The sequence below is a fragment of the Amphiura filiformis genome, chromosome 19 (assembly GCF_039555335.1).
Source record: "Amphiura filiformis chromosome 19, Afil_fr2py, whole genome shotgun sequence".
Taxonomy (NCBI): domain Eukaryota; kingdom Metazoa; phylum Echinodermata; class Ophiuroidea; order Amphilepidida; family Amphiuridae; genus Amphiura; species Amphiura filiformis.
In genome coordinates, this window is record NC_092646.1 from 55,455,955 (window position 1) to 55,478,453 (window position 22,499).

General features: G+C 36.3%; 2 protein-coding genes across 2 annotated transcripts in view; one reads left to right on the top strand and one right to left on the bottom strand.

Moving 5' to 3' along the window:
* Positions 1-22,499, bottom strand: part of LOC140141520 (uncharacterized) — a 239,497-nt gene that overhangs the window by 60,902 nt on the left and 156,096 nt on the right.
* Positions 1,974-21,550, top strand: LOC140141646 (phosphatidylinositol phosphatase PTPRQ-like). Its single transcript, XM_072163557.1, has 19 exons — positions 1,974-2,106; positions 2,435-2,794; positions 3,121-3,426; positions 4,857-5,234; positions 6,116-6,424; positions 7,683-8,039; positions 9,227-9,535; positions 10,248-10,610; positions 12,369-12,671; positions 12,903-13,214; positions 13,567-13,854; positions 15,368-15,673; positions 16,049-16,354; positions 18,063-18,338; positions 18,726-19,031; positions 19,511-19,825; positions 19,940-20,227; positions 20,586-20,716; positions 21,404-21,550. Exons 1-19 carry the CDS (start codon positions 2,025-2,027, stop codon positions 21,548-21,550), a joined length of 5,442 nt encoding a protein of 1,813 aa, XP_072019658.1. The 5' UTR covers positions 1,974-2,024.

The window sequence follows — 22,499 nt, forward strand, 5'->3', positions numbered from 1 at the left end:
TAATAGTATCCTTTCTGGGGAACAACAGCTTCTTCTTCATTTCATGTTATGTGAATGCAAAAAGATGCAGTGATCATCCGTTTTTAAGGTAGATGTTTGCTTACAGGCACTACAATGTAACAGTGATCTCTGCAAAAGTGTTAAAAAATAACAAATTTAAAGGAATAGTGTAGAACTAAAGAGTAAGTGCATTTTTGTCACATGAAAAAAAATTACAAAATGGAAGAAAACAGCAGTGTTGATAAATGAAGTTCCATTATGATTTGTTAGTTTACAACAATGACATCAAATTTGCTGGAATTTGGTTTCCTTTACAGATTTGCATAATTGTACCTGCAGTGTCAAATCATTGGATATCATTGATTCAAATATCTAAACTCAGTTCATATTTGTGCATCATCTTTAGATTTGGAGTGATTTTTTGTTATGAAAACACATCATATTTCAACAGTTTGATAGAAAAATGATTTACATTCTCATAACACACATTAATTTTTGTTATCTTCAGTAGATAGCAAGTTAACCTAGTTTTAATAATTTGCAATCATCAGTTGTTGGCTACTATGTCCAATACATTTCAATATAACAACTTGGTTTTTAATATTGTTATAGTCACTAGATGGTGCACAATGTAAATGCTTTTGACCTTTTACATGATATATGCTATCTTCAGAAGACAGCAAGCTACCTAGTTAAAGGTAATTGCTATCTTCAGTAGACAGCTGCTTTGTTAAGTTCATAATTTCTTATAAGCAATTTTGTTGTTGTTGTTGTTGTTTCTTTATAGTATGCCACATTGTTGCTATCATTAGATAGCTACTAAATTATTTATTTTCTCCAGAGATAGCGGTTCATATGCCAACACAACATAATGCTATATTCAATAGATAGCAAGTTAACTTAGATTAAATTATATTCATAATCATCATGGCTTCTCTGTTCAAAATACATTTCTTATTGGCTATCAAACATGGCAGGGCATATTGTGTTACCTTCACTAGATGGCTCATAAATTTCAATGACCAGCTATAACGTGACAGCTTTCAACCTAACATATGCTATCTTCAGAAGATAGCAGGCTACCTAGATTTTAAGCACTGCAGTTGTTATCTTCATAAAAGTAAAGGGACTCTGAACAATTGTGATACTGGCTTTGGACAGCGCAATTATTGCAATGATTCCATTTGCTATTTGCAGAAGATAACCCACAAAATAACTTGTTATCTACATGTATAGTACAGTAACCTACTGCTTCTTTGTTTTTATTTCATATCAATTCCTGGATAACAACTGCCTTAATAAATAAAGACGAATTTCATAGTTCTAGTCCAATAAAACTGCACTTACTGTGGACGTTTCGGAATCTGTCAGATTCCTTTATCAACACTGATGTTGTTGTGACGACCTTCTGTGACGATCTCCTGAAGAAACCAACTGGCAACCAAGTTGCTAAGCAACAACGAGTTGTACACAGAAGGTCGTCACAACAACATCAGTGTTGATAAAGGAATCTGACAGATTCAAACGCCCACAGTAAGTGCAGTTTTATTGACTAGAACTATGAAATTCGCCTTTATTTTCAATAACAGTCCTGAAGAACATGTTCAGTAACAACTGCCTTAAGTTGGGATATGTGTAAACATTACATATATACCAAAAATTAAGTTTTGGAAATAAATTACTAAATTCATTTAAAAGATTATGGCTTTAATTGTGTTTTTTTAAATAAAAAATTCAGTTAGCTTTAATGGATACTGCAAAAAAAAGTTTGCAATAAACAAATTTCACCTTTGGTCTAGATATTATTACTACTGTCAAATCACTGTGTATAATCAACAGAATTCACCATAAAAAAGTAGAAATTGTAACATACAATGCTACGTTCAGGTTCACTGCTCAAACTTGGAACTAAAATGAATCAGACCATTCAATAGTGTAAAGCAACTGAATTGGAAGCAGCTTGGTCCATAGGACGCAACCTACTAATCAGTTTGTATGTGTTGCTTTCAACTTCTTCATAAATTATGATGGCTTTCTTTCCATGGACTGGATGTTTGTTCCTCCAAACCTTCATCTTTGGAATTACTGTCATTACAGTGACACATGGTAAGATACAATATCATTTTCTTGCCATGTACAAGTGACATTATGGTATAGACCTGTAGTACTTTAATTGTGGGATAGGCTTTTAGTATTCTACTATTTAATTATTTAAATGGCTGAAGTAAGCTTACTACTTTAAGCTTTGACAAAAAGCATTAATTTTCACCAATGTGAATGTCATTTACACATCTTTTCCATATGGATCTGGCTAAATTAGTTTCTATGAAATCTAGTTCAGTTTCCTCCCTGTTTGTGTTTGTTAAAAAACCCCATTCTGTGCTGAATTAATAATAAGGAGGTTGTAATTTGCTTCACTTATTATTTATTACAGGTCAATGTACAATACAGAATTTTGAAGTGACTTCTGTTCCTGGTCATCCAAACTCATATTACAAACAGTTAAATGTTTCATGGGAATGTGATGCAGATAACAATGAGTTCAGGATAACCTATCAGCTCACCAACTGGGACCAATGTTACTATCGTGCAAATGAAGAACACCTATTTGGCATCCAGGCTTTGGAATGGCATACTTTAGACTATGTGATAATGGTCCATTCATCCCTTTACCTGTATGATATCATAATCTCAGATTTAGAACCTTATTCTACCTACAATGTGACCATCCAATCCCGAGCAAGTAATTCCTATGGGACAATACAAAGAACATCAGTAGTAACAGGTGAATCAGGTGAGTACTGTAATGACATTACAGACAGATTCCACCAAAGTGTGACAGATTTGAACTCCTGAATTGTGACTTTTTTGAAAGCATTGCATGATGTCCATATTATGAATAAATGGACAGTAAGTACATAAAGAGTTCAGATACAAAAAGTGATCTATCCAAAGGCTACCTGTAATAAATATTTTGAATCAATTAATCTTCTTTTGGTTTAAATATTTTTATGTGCTTTTATATGACTCTGAACTCTTCACGTGACCATCAGCTTATTCAATAATAACCCAATGATAGACCACATCCAATGATATAATGAATTCTCTTGTCATCTACAGTACCATCATATCCAGGACCATCTATTCAGATTTATAATGCATCTAAAACACTGATAGATTTTTTGGTTGAGATACAATGTGGCTCTAGACATGGTAACATCACAGGTTATGAATACCAGCTGAGTTATGAGAGGTATGGAGGTCAACCTGTCAATGAAGCAGTATTCACACCCATGACCTTTGATGGAAAACCAGGTGTGCGTGTCACTGGTCTCAGTTATGGAACCTCATACTGGCTACTGGCAGTAGGAGCAAATGGAGCAGGAAGAAGTAACTCCAGATGGATAACTGTTGGAACACATTTAGGTAAAATTTTACAATTTTACTTAATTTGTTACAATAATAATAATGATACATTATTCTTTCTCCTATACATGCCCTTGTGTTTCTTCAGCATGCTTCTATCCATGCTTGCTTGCTATCCTTGCTATAGGTTGTAGCCAGGCTTCCCGTTAGCATGCATAATTGCGTCAACTCCAGACACGTTGTAAAAATTTGGATGCATGTGTCAAATGTCCGATAAAAATAATGCTAGTGTACTGGAGGATGACGGGCTTAAGAAGAGACTTCTTGAGGCAACTAACTCACTTCAGGCATATTGCAAGAAGATGCCTATTAGGAAAGTCATTTTGCAGGGCAAGATGTCTATCAGGACCAAAGCTGAGGTTGATGGACAGAATAACATTCTTGTTTGGATAACCTCTCCCATGGAGAAAGGTTGGAAAATGTGGGGTAGCCATCACAATGTAGGGTGGCCAAAATACAAATATATGTAATTTTTCGCACCTTGCTGATTTTTAACTATGATACATTATTTGTTTTCCCAATTTTGAATTTTCTTACAAAGACCTATAGGGCTACATTAAAAGGACATATTTGTGTGTTTTTATTTTTGCGGTAGCTGTGTTGTGCGCAAAAAGTGCGAAAATAAATGTACTGTAAAAATTTCCACTTTTACAGTACCCACAGCATAAATTTGGTTTTTGATTATTTATTGTAAAAATGCTACTTTTATTGTGATTTTGTCCAAGATATTTAATGGTAAGGTTAGTGCTTTGCTTTTTTATTTTTAATTAAGTGTTTCTATTTCAAGTTGTATGTGGTTCTAAATTTCCCTAAAATCAAAATATAAAAAAAAAATTTTAAAAAATTCATACGGTACTTTTTCTAAAAAAGAGCTGGCGAGAGAATTTAGGTATTGAGCTTATATACACCATCCCTGAAACTGTGGAAACCATAGCACACTCCATGTAGGCTAAACAATTTTAAAATGTGGAAAATTCAGGTACTTTTCAAAAAATAATGAAATACATAAGAAATGGTCCAATTTTTATAAAACTCTAAAATAGATGGAGTGAAGACTTATCTTTAATTTTTAACTCAATACACAATTCTAATTTGCTATTGTGGCTATTTAATTGCTGCAAGCCTGATTTAACTGTACGAACAACCTTAAAAGCGAGAAAAGCACTAAAGAAAAACAAGATTAACAGCAAGAAATGTGAGATTGCATTTTCTGTTTAAGTCTTGTGGGTAAGCATAAACTTTTAATACTAGCACTAGAGCTATATGCTTTCAATAATATGCTGAAACAACAGCATACTGAATGGAACCAAAATGTATTCATGTTACTAAAAACAGTGCAATTTTGGTTCATCTGCTGGATGACAAATGGCCTATAAACCTTCAAGCAAGGTTCCAGGTGTTTTATAAAATAAATATATTATTATTTACAGTTCCATGTACAATACAGAATTTTGAAGTGACTCCTGATCCATCCTCACCAGTTTTTAATAACCAATTACAAGTCTCATGGGAATGTGACTCAAACAACAATGAGTTTGAGATAACCTATCAGCTGATCAACAGAGACCAATGTGATACAGGGGATGGAAGCCAACAGTGGCCATTTCATCACTTGTCCTTTACATGGAGTTCATGGGATGATGTGGAAACATACTTTTCTGGTGTTTACAGATATTCCGCAATCCTGGACCCAACACAAAGGAATAATGATTTGTATCCTTACTCTACCTACAATGTAACCATACAATCCTCTCAAAGTGGTTTCTTTGGGACTGTACAAAGCACATCTGTAATAACAGGTGAAGAAGGTGAGTGTTGATACTAATTGCAATGACGTCACAGACATACACATATGACTGGTTGACCCAATCCTACTGTGATTGTGTATAATTTAAGGACGCACCATTTGATATCAAGGGTGGGGGGGACTTGGTAGTTTTTGAAGAAAAAAAATTGACAACAACAACACAATCCCATAAATGTGACCGTCCACCACAAACCAGCCGTAAAGTCGGCCCCGGTCAATTTTGTTTTATTTAGTTTTTAGAAAATATATACGGTATCATAAGCTTTAAAATGGTATATCATTTGATTTCAAACGATATCCAGAAGTGGGGTTATGGTTTGTTGAACTTTGCTCCTTCAACAAAATGGTACCTTATTTAGGTTCTACATGTGTCTCATTTCCACATTGCTGGTAATAAATATCAAACAGTCATAATTGGCGGTCATTTCAAATCATCCCAAGTCAACAAGGTTCATGAATGTCCTCTCATTGTTGATTGTTGGTTATACATACCTAGACAAAATGCAATGCTTTGTAACCCGGCCACACTTGAACAGGATTTAGCCAAAGCAAACAAAGACTAGAGCTATTTAAGAATTCTATAGACATAGGTAGAAGCTTATTATCCTCTTCAACAATAGGATTATTGATTGGTTTAAAAGGTGTTTGACTAGCACTTAACTAGCAAAAGGAGATACATGTAGCACCAACTTGAGGTACTTATGAATACAACCTTCATGCACATTTTACACTGTAAGTCAGAATACAATTTGCCCACTTTATGGCTGGTTTGTGGTAGATGGTAACAAATGGTGAATGCAACTGATACATTTCATGAATCTCATCTTGTCCTGGCTCCTCACATTGTTTGACAATGTTAGCTCCTTTTCTTTTCAATTACAGTACTAAGTTACATACCATACATTCTGACGAAAAATGTATCTACAACACATATAGACATTTTCTGGGATCAAAGACATGTATCATGTGGCAATAGGCATGGTAACATAACAGGTTATGAATACCAGATGACATATTCAGAGGATGGTCAACCTGTCAGTGAAGCAGTGTTCACACCAATGACGTTTGATGGAAAACCAGGTGTACGTGTCACTGGTCTTAGTAGTGGAACCTCATACATATTACAGGTAGCAGGAGTAAATGGTGCAGGAACAGGAAGCTATGGATCGATAACTGCTTGGACACGTTTTGGTAACATTTTACAATTATACTAACTTTTTTGTAATGTAAATGGAAGAGCATCTGAAAGTGATTGTGTGACTTCTCCTCTGAGAATCCTAAATGTGAAAACTTCTCCATCTTTGAGATTAAAATGTTGTTTACTCGAATTTAAATGACGATTCACCACTATAGTGGTGGCTTCTTCAGACAGGAATTTTCACAAATTTGCCTAGGGATGAAATCAAAACTTGACTGGCGGTTGATCGGGGGTTCCGTCCGGTTGCCATTGTTTAGAACAATAGCAACCGGACGGAACCGGCTGTCGAGTTTTGATTTCATCCCCTACTTTGATCTGGTAGGATCACATTGTGCCACCTATAGATTCAAGGCTGTTTCACCGTTGTTCATCACCGATTAACAACGAAGCATCTGCATCATCTGAGTGGTTTACTTCTCTCAGACAGCTAAAGCTGCCAGAGCGAAGTCAACCATGCAGGCGCGCTAAACTCGAGTTGTTAATTGGTGATGACAACAGTGAAACATGATTGAATACCTTTAAACAATGAAGAAAAGCTAAAGATGTCTAATTCACATGATTCTTTCTTTCATTCCAAATGTCTGTGTTTGTCATTGCCACTCAAGCTTAGAAGATCTTGATGATTTCTCTCGATATCAGCAAAAAAAAAAACTAAAGAATTAATATTTAGCTGCTACCACCAACATAAGAGAGAGTTCATGTTTACGCATGTGTTCCAGGCATGACCACTTTTACTCGCTTGTGCGTAACACGTAACCTTGCATTCGTGCATATGCTACTGGACTGTGGATTCATCATCTATTAACAACACTTGGCTCCTGTACAAAGGTACAGAAAGAGTTGTTGAACACAAAATGATTTACAAAATAAAAACTTTAAGCGTCAGGTTATGGGTATGAAACATTCTAATAACATTCAAAAACATTTGTGAAACTTGCTGAAAACATTCTAACATGTTATTTAAGTTGATAAAATAATTTGGGAAAAATAACATTTCGACAATATTTTATAATGTTGTTGTTATGTTTTTTCATGGCCTTTACATATAACCAGACATTCAAATGTTATTTCAATAACATTTGATTTGATTTGATTTATTGATAATCCAGGCAAACATACATACAATAGCAGAAAAAAAGCCTTAAAACAATTAACACAAATACAATAGTATAAGATATTATATATAAAAAAACATTTGAATGTCTGGTTATACAAATATGTAAAATAAGCTTCACTTATTATTCATTACAGGTCTATGTACAATACAACATTTTGAAGTGACTCCTGATCCATCCTCTCCAGCCAGGCAGTTACATGTCTCCTGGGAATGTGATGCAGATAACAATGAGTTCCAGATAACCTATCAGCTGACCAACATAGACCAATGTGATACAGGAGATGGAAGCCAGGGGTATCCGTTTAACCGCCAGTCCATTAGAGGATGGAGTTCATGGCATGATGCAAAAATGCACTTTACTGATGTATACAGATATTCCACATTCTTGAATAATTTGTATGTTTATTCTACCTACAATGTGACCATACAATCACGGGAATTAGAATCCTATGGGTATGAACAAAGTACAACAGTCACAACAGGTGAAATAGGTGAGTGTTGATTCCCAATTTCAATGTCATCATAGACAATACTTAAAAACATTTTCACCATAAAAATAAAACAAAATAATTCATACCAATACTGGTAGGCTATAATCTTTTGTGTATAATACAAAGCCGAACTACGAACCATATAGCCATCGGCTGGCAAAACCAGGCCAATAGTGGTTACTACTTTTGACATGCTCTGAAATTCTGGATAGGGAAGGAATGAGCCATTTTACTCCAATATCTATTTTTAATTAATTAATTAATTAATTAAAAATAAAATAAAGAAAAATCTTCTTTTTTATACCATTAAAAAAATCATAAAATCAAAGAAAAATGTGAAATGTACATGATGATGCACAAAATTAAAAGGAAATATTTCAGGGTCAAATTAAAATGAAAAGATATTTTGTCAAGAATGATGGGCATAGTGGTATAGCGAAGCATGCAACAGGAATACAGAAAAGTGTTGTTTCTGGATGCCTGACCATGACCATAAAGCAATTTATGCGTACAAACGTATTGGCTTGTTAATTGTGCTTATTCACATTTATGCAGAAAATGTTGTTTTCTCATATAGATGATTAATGGGGATGATGTTTGAAATTGTATGTAAGTTTGAAGACAATCCATATCCTAAACAAATCGGGTCCCCTCTTTCATAACTAAATAACGGCCTTGAAATCTCATTCAGCGTGTTTATACTGAGCACCTTGCATTACCATGAATTCACTTCACCCGCATTTTAATCCTCTCACATTCACCAGGTTGTTTCTACTGGGCTGCAAATGCAGGGTAACATTTACTCCAATTCACCCGCAACCGCTTTCTCAGTAGAAACACGCTGATTATATCATAGAAACTACAAAAAATAATTTGGCAGGAAAACCTCCTACACAGGAGCATGCCCTTTTAAGGACTGTCTTGTTCAGAGTTCTTTAGTAAAATCAGTATAAAATACTGAAAATCAGTACTAACAGCTTATAACCTCATGAATATACACCATGCATTTGCCCCAATCACAGTTTTATTGACTTCGGAGTTAAGAGGATAAGCAAGATGTAGGTAGGTATGATTAGCTCAAAACTTCAAACATTTTATTTTCTATAAATGGTCAATGCAATAGATAAATTACATGTGAGCCACCATACACTTCATCTTGTCCTGTCTCCTTCTCTTGTTATTTACAGCACCAACAGAAAGTCCAAGCATTGTGGCTTATAATGTATCTACAACACATATAGACTTTTACTGGGATCCCATACATGTATCATGTGGCAATAGGCATGGTAACGTCACAGGTTATGAATACCAATTGACATATATAGAAGATAATCAACTTGTCAGTGAAGCAGTGTTCACACCAATGGCATTTAATGGAAAACCAGGTGTACGTGTCACAGGTCTTAGTCTTGGAACCTGGTACCGACTACAGGTAGCAGGAGTAAATGGAGCAGGAACAGGAAGCTATGGATCGATAACTGACAGGACACGTTTTGGTAACATTTTACAATTATACTAACCTTTTTTTAACTTATTAATCATGTTAATCTATAAAAATAAAGGAGTGGGTCTCAAAATGATTCTGTGACTTTTCCTATGAGACCACACTAAAATTTCAAAAACTCAAAAACTGCTTCATATTTTGTGATTTTAGTGCAATCCCAAGATAAACCAATGCTTGTAACTCACATTTTATTGATGTTTTACTCTTCAGACTGAAAACCCATCACACCTAATTCAATTTTCAAAAATTTGCCTTCTTGGATCTGGTTGGATCAAAAAATGTCAGTTTATATAAAGGGTATAAAACATTTTAATAATATTCAAAAACAGTTGTGCAAAAAAAGTTTTACAATAACATTTTGATGTTGTTGTACTGTATTTTCATAGAAGAAGTAAAAGGTTTTCATTTCACGGCCTTTATAATTATAGAAAATGTTATTTTAATAACATTTGAATATCAGGTTATAAAAAAAATGTTTTGGCTAAAACTAAAACATGCTTATAACACACAGGCCCTATAAAATCATGTTTGCTGGGACTTTTGTAATTTCACAAAGATGTAATTTACACATCATATGGCCATGTGCTTGGCCATTTGTATGACACCTCTCACTCTATTTTATGTGGAGAGATGGAAGCCAATCCCGGGAGCCAATCTACACATATTTTTAATGGAGTAAATAAGCATCACTTTATTTCTTACAGGTCTATGTACAATACAACATTTTGAAGTGACTCCTGATCCATCCTCTCCAGCCAGGCAGTTACATGTCTCCTGGGAATGTGATGCAGATAACAATGAGTTCCAGATAACCTATCAGCTGACCAACATAGACCAATGTGATACAGGAGATGGAAGCCAACAGTGGCCATTTCAACAGCAGTATCCATTGTACCAGTCCTGGAGTAGATGGGATTATGCGAAAATATACATTTCTGGGCTTTACAGATATTCTGATATCCTGTACAATTTGTATGCTTATTCTATCTATAATGTGACCATACAATCAAGGGAATTTGAATCCTATGGGTATGAACAAAGTACATCCGTCACAACAGGTGAAATAGGTGAGTGTTGATTATCACTAACTGCAATGCTATCATCAACACAGATTCAAGAACTACAGTGTGACAAAAATAAGCTTTTAAATGGACTTGTACACTGCTACTGTCCATGTTTGGATCTAAATTAATTCATAATATTTATAAAGTTGCCCAACATTTATCTGATGTAGCACCTTCCATGGTGTACATGGGTCAGACTATAGGCCTAATACGTTCTTATGACCACCAAGATACATCGGGATAATATACTGAAAAAGTCAGAAGAGACAAAATCTGAAGCTATGGCAGGCTCCTATTAGCTAAGAATAGAGTGGAAGAACTTAGAATCTTCAGTTCCATGGAAATGTTTGGACAATTACTTTGAAATTTGACACAGCAAGTCATTTCAACTTTAAATGACAATAGGTTTGGTAATCTATGTCAGCTGAAGCCTGAAGAAAAACAATACAATACACAGGACACTATGTGATGAGGTCTAGAGATTGCCATCTGTAATGCGAGGCAATATTAGTTAGAACTAGCTCAGTTTGCAGATCATGACACCCCTTGAAGAGCTCAAGCATTAGTGTGCCTTCCATATGCAAAACTTGCGCGCATCAGCTCAACACAGGCCTAATTGGTTCATTAAGCACGGGATTCCGTCGGCGCATTTTTCGTTTTTGACAAAACTTTTGCTGTTGATGGCTTTTAAAATAAACTTTCTTATAATCGTCGGACGGTTTCATAAAATATAACACTTCTTCTTTCAAATAAGCCTAAATTTGATTATATCCAATGACGGGAACCGGTGGGCAATTTTGATTTCGTTTGGTCATTTTTTTCAAGCTTCAATGAGGACAGTGCCTGTTTTTGACGATTTTCTGCGGGTTGCCTGCCCTAAATTCATCAGCAAAATTAAATTATCTGTCAAATGTGAGGTCGTCGGACGGAATCAAAATCTACATAATATTCTCTTTCCAGTGATATAACACACTTCGTGATTGGTTCATGGGAAGAGGTGGGCAAAACTTGTCCAATCACGAGGACCGTGTCTCCAGGGTTTTGCCAAACCAGCGATTTGGTAGCCCAATTGGGCGACTTTTTGAAGATTTTCCCGCGACTTTTGACAATTTCCGGTCCCATAGAAACCAATGGTTAAGAAAAAATTTGGACGACTTTTCAACATTGTCTCCCGCGACTTCCGATAGTTTCCTGTCCCATAGAAACCAATGGTAAAGAGAAAATTGGGCGACTTTTCGATTATTTGACCCATGATTTGGGCCACAACACTTTACGACACGGGGATGTGTTTGTCGACGCTTATACTTCCTGCTATAGGCCTAACTCACTCTGTTACGCTAATGTTTAGGATCCATTTGGTAAAGTGGAATGAATGGTCCACTTATCTGAGCAGTGCTCATGAGCCGTGCAATTAGGTCGTCGTGTAGGCCTACAAAAAGGTCACACACACACTGAGTGTTACAAACAAATAGCTAATGCACAAATTAGGGCAAAAGTTTTCCATATGTTACGGCCACTCTATTGGGCTATCTCAATGGGTATCAGAGGACACTGAACCAGAGCTCAATATTTTCTCCATATTTGGTCCATGCAACTGCCAAGTGGCAAAAAAAATCCTGATTGTTTTACAGCCCCAAAACATACTTCACCTTCTACCACATAACATTGGAATTTGTCCTCACCCATCTCATCTTGTCCTGCCTCCCCACATTGTTTGATATTATTATACCATATATCCAACTCTTTTTGTGTCATTTGCAGTACCAGATCAAGGACCAGACATACAGATTTACAATGTGTCTAAAACACATATAGACTTGAACTGGGATGAGAGACCATGTGGCTCTAGATATGGTAACATAACAGGTTATGAATACCAGCTGACAAATGATGATGATGGTCAACCTGTAAGTGAAGCAGTATTCATGCCAATGATGTTTGATGGAAAGCCAGGTGTACGTGTCACTGGTCTCAGTTGTGGAACCCATTATGATATACAGGTAGCAGCAGTGAATGGTGCAGGAAGAGGACCCAATTCTTTGAGATATATAAGCACACATTATGGTAAAATTTACAAATTATTTTTTCCAAATGTACTTAACATACACATGCACCCCCACACAAACAAAGAAAGGGAAATAAACCATTAACCTGCTAAGAATAAGCAATTGCATAATGTCATGTATTTTGGTTCCAAATGCACTTTTTGACATTTGGGAAAAAAATCTTTAAAAGATTTTTGTAGTTTTTCGAAAATCGGGGTGCATATTTTGTCTGTTTTGTTTATCTTTTCAGATCCACCAGGCAATGTTGAAAATATACAACTATCCTCTGAACCTGCAACACAGATCAAAATAACATGGATGAAACCAGACAAGGGATGCCCAGCTGTAAATGTAGATGCATATGAGGTCACATGTGAGGGGAACACTAGACTTGAAGGAAAGTGTCAGCATCTGTTGTCTTCACATACAGTGATGGATAGAACCAGCAGCCTATCATATGTGTGTCATGTGAGACCATTCTTTTCTTACAACATACAGGTGGACCCTATTGGTGTTGGCACTGGTGCAGGTGCAAATATAATGCAAGATACACCACAATCAGGTACGGTCAAGATAATAAAGAGTACTACAGCTCCAGCAGAACTGACATTAAAAAGTCAGTTCTGCTGGAGCTAGTACATAAATTTGATGGTATGAGCTGTACTATGATATACAAATAAGTACATGTACATGTGCATCCATTTTCTGAAGATCTGAAACATAGTCTTCCCTTTAGTATTCATAGCAAGAAGCATACCTCCAGAATTATCAATTTAGGGGCTCAATGCATCTCCAAAGTGAGCGCGAGCTTCTGTCATTGTCCTCTCAGCTGAATGCAAATACCCCACATGAACTTCATGTCTACACAGTTATCTTTATTGAAGGCATAAAAAGAAAATCTAATTTCATTTCAGCACCAAGTTCCCATCCTGTTAATGTCAGAATAACTGCCGGCTCAGACACAACCCATACCATCACATGGGATGAGATTCCTTGCACTGGCAGGAATGGTGTAATCCTTGGGTATCACTATCAACTTCTCTTTGGAACCAACATCATTGATGAAGATGACTTGACCACAACATCAGTCACCATTGACATCACAGGGTTGGTACCAGGGTACTATGGTTTTGCTGTTGCAGGTAGAACTGTGGCTGGTATTGGGAGCTATGCTAGTTTATTAATTCAAGTAGGAACACCGGGTAAGTGTTTATACCAAAGATAAACCCAAAGATTACCAACTCAAAAATTGCTTCATACTAAATGCTAGAGTAAATGGGTCATTATTTCTCAATTCACCCAATGGGAAACACCTCACCCGCTTCAAATTTGTTCAAAATTGGTATACAGGGTGATTTTGGCTGGCAAAGCTCAAATTTCAAATTTTAGCTTAATAGGACGTACGGTTTTCGCGCTATGCCCCGCCCATTTTTTGCGATTTCGGCTATCATTTTGTATGTAGGAGTAAGAGAAAATTTGTGACCTTTGTTTCTGAACTTCGACCTTGAATTTGACCTTGTTGCCCACGTGACCGCGAGGCGAATTTGCGTTGGAATTATACCCCCATATGTTGTCTACAAATATCAAAAATTGGAGGGTAATGTTTTTTGATTTTTTGCTAGGCTATCACAAAGCAAGCATGCAGGTGAAAACATATGTATTTAATGCATGTACATATAGGCCTATATACAATTGGCCTATATTATAATAGTATCATGTGTACAATATACTGAGCCTACATGCAAAATTACAGTTTTTCAACCACATGCTTGCTTTATGAAAGCCTAGCAAGAAAACAAAAATATTACCCTCCAATTTTTTGATATTATGTAGACAACATATGGAGGTATAATTCCAACGCAAATTCGCCACCATGGTCACGTAAGCAACAAGGTCAAATTCAAGGTCAAAGTAAAGAAAAAAAGGTCATATCTTTTCTCTTCCTCCTACACACTAAATGATAGTAGATTTGGATTCTTTGAGAGATTAGCTAAAAAATGACACCAATTTCAGCTCAGTAGGACCTACGGTTACGGAGATATGGTCGCGACAATATTGATGGGCGCGCCATTTTTCGCCGAAATCGCGAAAAATGGGCGGGCATAGCGCGAAAACGGTACGTCCGATTAAGCTAAAATTTGGAATTTGAGCTTTGCCAGCCAAAATCACCCTGTATACCAATTTTGAACAAATTTGAAGGGGGTGAGGTGTAAAATCATATTTTTTTTGGGTGATTTGAGAAATAATGACCCAAATCTGCCATTGTCACTCACGGAGGGCATAGTGCTATGGCACTTATCAGCAAGAGTGTGGAATTGAACAAAAACTTTAAGATTAAGCATGCTTTTTAAACTATAATGCCTTACAAAACCCCACACTTAGAAGCAGAGTTTGCTAGTCATAATACTTACATGTAGCAAAATAATGTGGAAGTACATCAATTTGCCTCTGTGAGCAACAATCAAACATGACAGAGTCGGTACTCTTTGATTCTACCTCATTGGTTCACACACAAATCCACCTCACCTATGTGTTAACACTGGAAACCATGGACTGCAATAGGCCTACACTACTTCCTGAGTGTTTACAGCCCTCATGCTTAATTCACATCTACCATATATGCATTTGTCACCATCAATCTCATCTTATCCTGTCTCCTCACATATTTTGAAATTGTTATACAACAACCAAGTCATTTTCTCTTGTAATTTGCAGCACCAGAAGCAGGACTACATATTCAGACCTACAATACATCAAAAACACATTTGGACTTTTACTGGGATGAAATTGAAAGTGACCAGAGATATGGTAACATCATAGGTTACGAATACCAGTTGACATATTCAGAAGATGGTCAACCTGTAAGTGAAGCAGTATTCACACCAATGGCGTTTGATGGAAAACCAGGTGTGCGTGTCACTGGCCTCAGTTGTGGAACCTGGTACCAACTGCAGGTAGCTGGAGTGAATGGTGCAGGAACAGGGACACCTTGGTTTCCACTTGATGAAAGAACAAATTCCGGTAAAATTTCACAGAATTCTATACATCAAAGTATTAAGAAATAGATAAATTTAACAAAAAAATCCTTAATACCAGTGGACAATGTTAATCAATGTGGTTCTCACACAACAACTCTAGGCTGCTTTGCAAATATCTTGGGCAAAAGACCAGCACATTCTCCATAGTTTCCTCCACACAACTGTGAGGTATGCTTTTTCGGAAAACCAACTTATTACATGTAGTAAGGCTCCGTCTTGTTAGTCATATACTGACCAACAGATAAACAATTGACTGAGTTCTGCAGTCTAATCTGTCGAAACATTTCAGATATTTACTCAACTTGGCAACATTCATGCATTTGTTTATTAGTAAATTTGTTTGTTTGCTTCTTCTCAGATCCACCAGGCAGTGTTCAAAATTTACAACTTTCCTCTGAACCTGCAAAACAGATCAATATAACATGGATGGAACCAGAAAAAGGATGTCCAGCTGTAAATGTTGATACATATGAGGTCACATGCGAGGGGAACACCAGACTTGAAGACAAGTGTCTGCATCTTTTGCCTAAACTTTCAGTGAGGGACAGAACCAGCAACCTGTCATATGTGTGTTATGTGAGGCCATACTTCTCTTACAACATAAAGGTAGAGCCTGTTGATGGTGGTCCAATCACAGAAATAACAAAGGATACTCCACAATCAGGTAATGTAAGCACCGGAGGAAAATACGATCGTGGTATTCAAGGCCTCAATTGCATTTTTTGGGTGCAATTGCGTTTTTTTATTTTATGGGTTTTTTTTTATGTTTGTTTTTTTTATAATTTATAATTTTTAAATATTTTTTTTAAAGTTATAGACCCTAACTTTATTGTTATTCAAGGTTGGAACCAGAGAAATACTGCTATTAAAAAATAACTAAAAGTTCTGAGGTTTTTATTCAAAGCTGGATAAAGTTGTACATTTTAAATACTTTTGCTTCTATTGAACAGCTAGCAATGCATGTTAATTCAATATGTCCCAGGCTGTTCAATAGAAGCAACAGTATTTAAAATGTACAACTTTATCCAGCTTTGAATAAAAACATCAGAACTTTTAGTTGTTTTGTTTTGTTTTTTAAATTAGATTTTCTCTGGTTCCAACCTTGAATAACAAGAGATTTAGGGTCTATAACATTAACTTTCTTTTGCGGTTTTTGGAAAACCGTGGTGCGTGTTTTGGCTTCCCAAATCATGTTTTCCTCTGGTGCTTAAGGGATCTAAAATGAAGCGTTTATTGCGTTTCGACAGTATTTTTTGTGGTACATGAGAGCACCTCAGACCTATCAAATTGCATTCTGAATACGAAGCATGTCTTTCTGATATCAAATAATTTTCATTTTTTGAAAATTACAATATAATACTAAATTTTATGACAAATTATAAAAATTTGATATTTTTCAAATTTTTGATATATAACAGTCCTCGAAGTAAATTATATAAATCTAATGACATATTCTTAAAGTGTATGTAGCAGGGGGGAAATCCGACGATCAATTGAAAATTTTGACCTTTCATATTGAAGATATGGATTTTTTTCCCAAAAAGACCTAATTTTTTTTGGTGTTTTGGAAAAAAAGTCCATATCTTCAATACGAAAGGTCAAAATTTTCAATTGATCGTCGGCTTTTCATCCCACCTACATACACTTTAAGTATAAATCATCAGATTTATAAAGTTTACTTCAAGTGCTGTTAAATATCAAAAATATCAATTTTAATGATTTGCCATAAAATGTGTATTAAATTGCTAATTTCAAAAATCTAAATTATTTGATATCAGAATGACATTCTTCGTATTCAGAATGCAATTCGATATGTCTGATGTGCTCTAATGTCCCACAATATATACTGTCCAAACGTTCATACCCCAGCCCTTAAGGTAATGGCATATGTTTCATTTGTCTAGTGGATCAATGCAAACGCATGTCAATTTGTTTGTTCTATTTTGAATGTCAATTTTGCATGTCAATTTTAATTGATGTCCAATGGCTCTTACATTTTCTCAAAATGGGTCATAATAAATGGGTCAAGCGCTAAGACACATTCTATGCATAGCATTACCCTTGGTTACGCATACCATATTTCTGTGATATACGCTGTCACTTACCCCTACCCATTATTTACATCTTTATTGCGTCTGACACATTATTCGGGTGTAAAAGGATACTGCATTACCCTTTATTTCTTAATTATAGTGCCATTGAATGTGTCCAAATATTACAAGCCTTATCACTAGGTGTGGCAGCTTACAAATAACAAAAATTCAAAGAGCAAAATAATTTCCCAAATTTTTGAAATGGTTAAGAAAAAACATTAGTGCAAAAATCATAATTACGGGCAAGAATTAATTATCCAAGTCGCATTTACATTTCAGCACCAAGTTCACCTCCTGGTAATGTCAGAATAACTGCCGGCTCAGACACAACCCATACCATCACATGGGATGAGATTCCTTGTGCAGGCAGGAATGGTGTAATCCTTGGCTATCACTATCAACTTCTCTTTGGTGCAAACATCGTGGAAGAAGATGACTTGACCAAAACATCAGTCACCATTGACATCACAGGGTTGGCACCAAGGTACTATGGTTTTGCTGTTGCAGGTAGAACTCTGGCTGGTATAGGGAGCTACGCTAATCTAGGAATATCAGGTAGGTGTCAGGATACATGTGAACTATGTGAGAAGACATCATGAGATTTACATTACTAGTTTACACACATAAACACACACCACACATGCAAATGGAAACAAAAGCAGACACACAACAATAATCAAATCATTCTTCGAAAGTTACAAATATGCTGTAGTTCAATACTAAATTAGTATGTTTTGATGCCAATAAACAAAAATACCATTTATGATTATCCACTTTTCCACCTTTCTGACCTACCATATCTCTAATGATATTGTATAATATCCTTTGTCAACAACCACAACAAGACCCTTATTGCTTCTTGTTGCTTTATTAACAAGACAGTTGTCTTGTTTCCTTACATTATTATAACACAACCAACTCCTCTTCTCTTGCCATTTACAGTACCAGATCAAGGACCATACATTCAGACTTATAATGTGTCTAAAACACATATAGACTTTTACTGGGATGAGATCAAAACTGGCTCAAGACATGTTAACATCACTGATTATGAATACCAGTTGATGTATTTAGAAGATGGTCAACGCGTCAATGAAGCAGTATTCACACCAATGACGTTTGATGGAAAACCAGGTGAACGTGTCACTGGTCTCAGCTGTGGAACCTGGTACAAAGTACAGGTAGCAGACAAGAATGGTGCAGGAAAAGGAATACCTGGGCTCTCATTCAATGAAAGAACAAATTCTGGTAAATTTTCACATAATGACCTTGAAAGTTTCAGTCTCCAAAGAAATGAGTAGTACAAAGTGGAAAACAATTTATGACATGACTTTAATTCGCCGTCCTAGAGAATATGTCATACCTTAATTATTTGTTCACACTTGGTGTTCACACCTGTTAGCAACTCATAGACTTTATGTTGTGATCATTTTGATCATGGTTCCGAACACAGATAGTGCAAACTAGTTGACCTGGCAATGATCGATTTTGACGTCACACTATGACAGCAAATACCTAGTGTGTAGGATTTTGACTTGGTCTTCATCTAATTAAATAGCAGCGTACAAATAAATAAATAATTAACATTAGAAGCCCAGTCTAATCTGTCCCATATTTTGCAACACTTGTGGTTATTAATGTATAAAGATATTTTCCCTTGTTTGTTTGAGTGTGTATATTTATTTCTTTTGTTTGCTGATTTATCTGTTTGATTGCATTCTTTTCAGATCCACCAGGCACAGTTCAAAATCTACAAGTTTCCTCTCTATCTGAAACACAGATCAATATAACATGGATGGAACCAGTAAAAGGATGTCCACCTGTAAATGTAGATACATATGAGGTCACATGCGAGGGGAATACTAGACAAACAGACAAGTGTCAGTATCTGTTGGCTGAACATGGGCCTATTATAGTGAGGGATAGAACCAGCTACCTGTCATATTTATGTCATGTGAGACCATTCTACTCTTACAACATACAGGTAGAGCCTATTGATGGTGGTCCCATCACAGGAATAACACAGAAGACTCCAGAATCAGGTAATGCCATTTTCTGCATTGTATTCTGTAGTTAAGGTTTAGAGTTAGGCCCCACAGGACCTTCATTCAGATAATTTATTACTAACAAAAAAAAACACCACATTTACATTTCAGCACCAAGTTCACCTCCTGGTAATGTTAGAATAACTGCCGGCTCAGACACAACCCGTACCATCACATGGGATGGGATTCCTTGTACTGGCAGAAATGGTGTAATCCTTGGGTATCACTATCAACTTGTCTTTGGTACCAACATCATTGATGAAGATGACTTGACCACAACATCAGTCACCATTGACATCTCAGGGTTGGCACCAGGGTACTATAATTTTGGTGTTGCAGGTACAACTGTGGCTGGTATTGGGAGCTATGCTAGTTTATTAATTCAAGTAGGAGTATCAAGTAAGTGAAGGGGGACATCCTGAGGAAACATGCACCAAAAGTTTAGATAAAAGATGTCTATATTTACAACAACACCAACAAAAACCACCAATAACATAAGAAAATATGTAGAAAAGGCAAACCATTGTTGACCTGCAAGTATTATGGATACCCACTCTAGTCGTGAACAAATATGTTGGAAGATATGTTCAGCAATTCTACTTCAAATCTTTTACAGAAATATCTCCTGCTGGGTGACATGGTTTTCTCTAAGGTTTTCTCTATAAGGTTTAAGGTCTAAAGCAAAATAAATGTATCAACAAGAATATCATCATAACTTGATGTTAAATTTAAAATGATAAATGCAATTATATTTCAGTTGGTTCCAATTCAGGTACAGCAGCTAAATCGTCACTTATGAATGCCAATTCAACTTTGGTTGCTCCAGTTGTGGTCCTTGCCGTGTTACTTCTTGCAGCTATAATTGCCATTGTCGTGCTCTTTTCGAAGGTGAGTGCCCAAACTAAATTTAAAGATGAAGTATGTTTCTGTTCCCCTGCACCTGTAGTTTTCTTTTGTAGATACAATGAAACATGATCTTAAAACTTCTCAGAGACACATTTGTGATGCGATCAATCAAAATCAGTCGCAACTCGGAAATATTTATTTTGAGATATAGCCATACCATGGAGGTATATAAATAAATGGAGAATGATCGCCAGAATTCTAATCTCCTAAGTGGAGATTATCCCGTTACCTCTATTCAATAAGTCACCAAACTTGAATTGACCAGCCACTTCAGCCAAGCTATTGATCTCCACGATGGTTATGAGCCTCTACCATGGTTCATTGATTGTCACTCCAAAAATGTCCTCATAGGAATTGACCCTACATTGACCCGTGCACGGAAGCCTTGTAAAAGAGACTGTATAATGACGTCAGCTAGTCAATCAGCTAGTTCAAAGTCACCAGTTTTGATAGCTTATAGTTTCAATGTATGATCGTGCGAAAACCCGAAGAAATTCGGATGTTCTGTTCTCAAGTATGAAACTGTTTTCTACACTAGTTGTGCCGTAACTGGCAACCCTGGAGAGGGTAGATGCCTCCTGACATGCTCTTGTTGCTGTCACCTTGTTTTGGGTTGATAGTGACGGTTTTTGCTTGCTAACTTTTGGTCATCTAATTTGTGTGCTGCAGGGACGGTTCTGGACTGTTTTAGGAGAAATCCGTCATCGTTTCTCCATGAAATTCATTAATTTCTCATCCAGTTTCTACTGTGCTGCTGGTCTATTAGTATTAGTAGGCTACTGTGCACTGTTCACTGTAGTGGTCACTGGCAGCTAAGCTTCATTGATTGAATCTCAACGGATCAATAATTCCCTTTCTTAATGATGGGTAACTACTACTTAATCACCTTGTTTGTGCTCATCATATGGACATCTTCATTGTGTGACCATGAGGTAAATAACCTAACTACTACTGGTACCACCTCAAGCCCTCTATCTGACAATTACACAGTTTATACTACAGTTAATGTCTACAATGCTTCTGTTACTGTTAGGCCTATGCCTAAATTTACCAAGAGTAGATATTCCTACTATGCTAACTCGCTTGCAACCTTTCAAGCTATTCTTCGTAGCGGGGATATCGAGGCCAATCCAGGCCCTGACAACCCAAAAGTTTCCTGTGCCAATTGCGACCGGACCATCAGACGTGATCACCGACGTTCATCATGCTCCGTTTGTGGGAATCCGTTGCATCTGAAGTGCTCACTATCACTACCATGTTCACCTTGTGTCGCCCGTGTTTTACCATTTGCGGATACAACTCTCTCTGATCATTCAATTGACTCATTGAACTCTTCCAACATTAGTGACTCTAGTTTAGATGTAAACTTTAATTTTAATTGTCACTCTGCTCCTGTTGAACGCAGGAAGCATAGTCAATAAGGTCGATGAACTCACTAACGTAATATTCAATTTGAATCCTATACCAACGATTATTGGCATATCCGAATCGTGGCTGAACGAAAATATTAGTGACTCTGAACTTTCTATGAATAACTGCTATCAAGTTTTTAGACATGACCGCCCGTCTAGAGGCGGTGGCGTATGTCTTCTTATTCATGACTCTCTTAAACCAAAGTTATGTTCTAATTTGATTGATGAAAATTGTGAAATGGTGTGGGTTGAGTGCAAAGTTGGCAGTGTCCATATTAAGATTTGCTGTTATTATCGCCCTCCTCGTCGTAACATAAACACTATTCCCATATTGAGCAATAGCTTAGCTCTTA

Excerpts from the sequence above, each read along its gene's own strand:
- LOC140141646 (XM_072163557.1), top strand. The coding sequence starts at position 2,025 with ATGATGGCTTTCTTTCCATGGACTGGATGTTTGTTCCTCCAAACCTTC. Across the intron at positions 12,672-12,902 it reads ATATATAAGCACACATTATG|ATCCACCAGGCAATGTTGAA; the intron begins GTAAAATTTACA and ends TTATCTTTTCAG. Across the intron at positions 18,339-18,725 it reads CGCTAATCTAGGAATATCAG|TACCAGATCAAGGACCATAC; the intron begins GTAGGTGTCAGG and ends TGCCATTTACAG.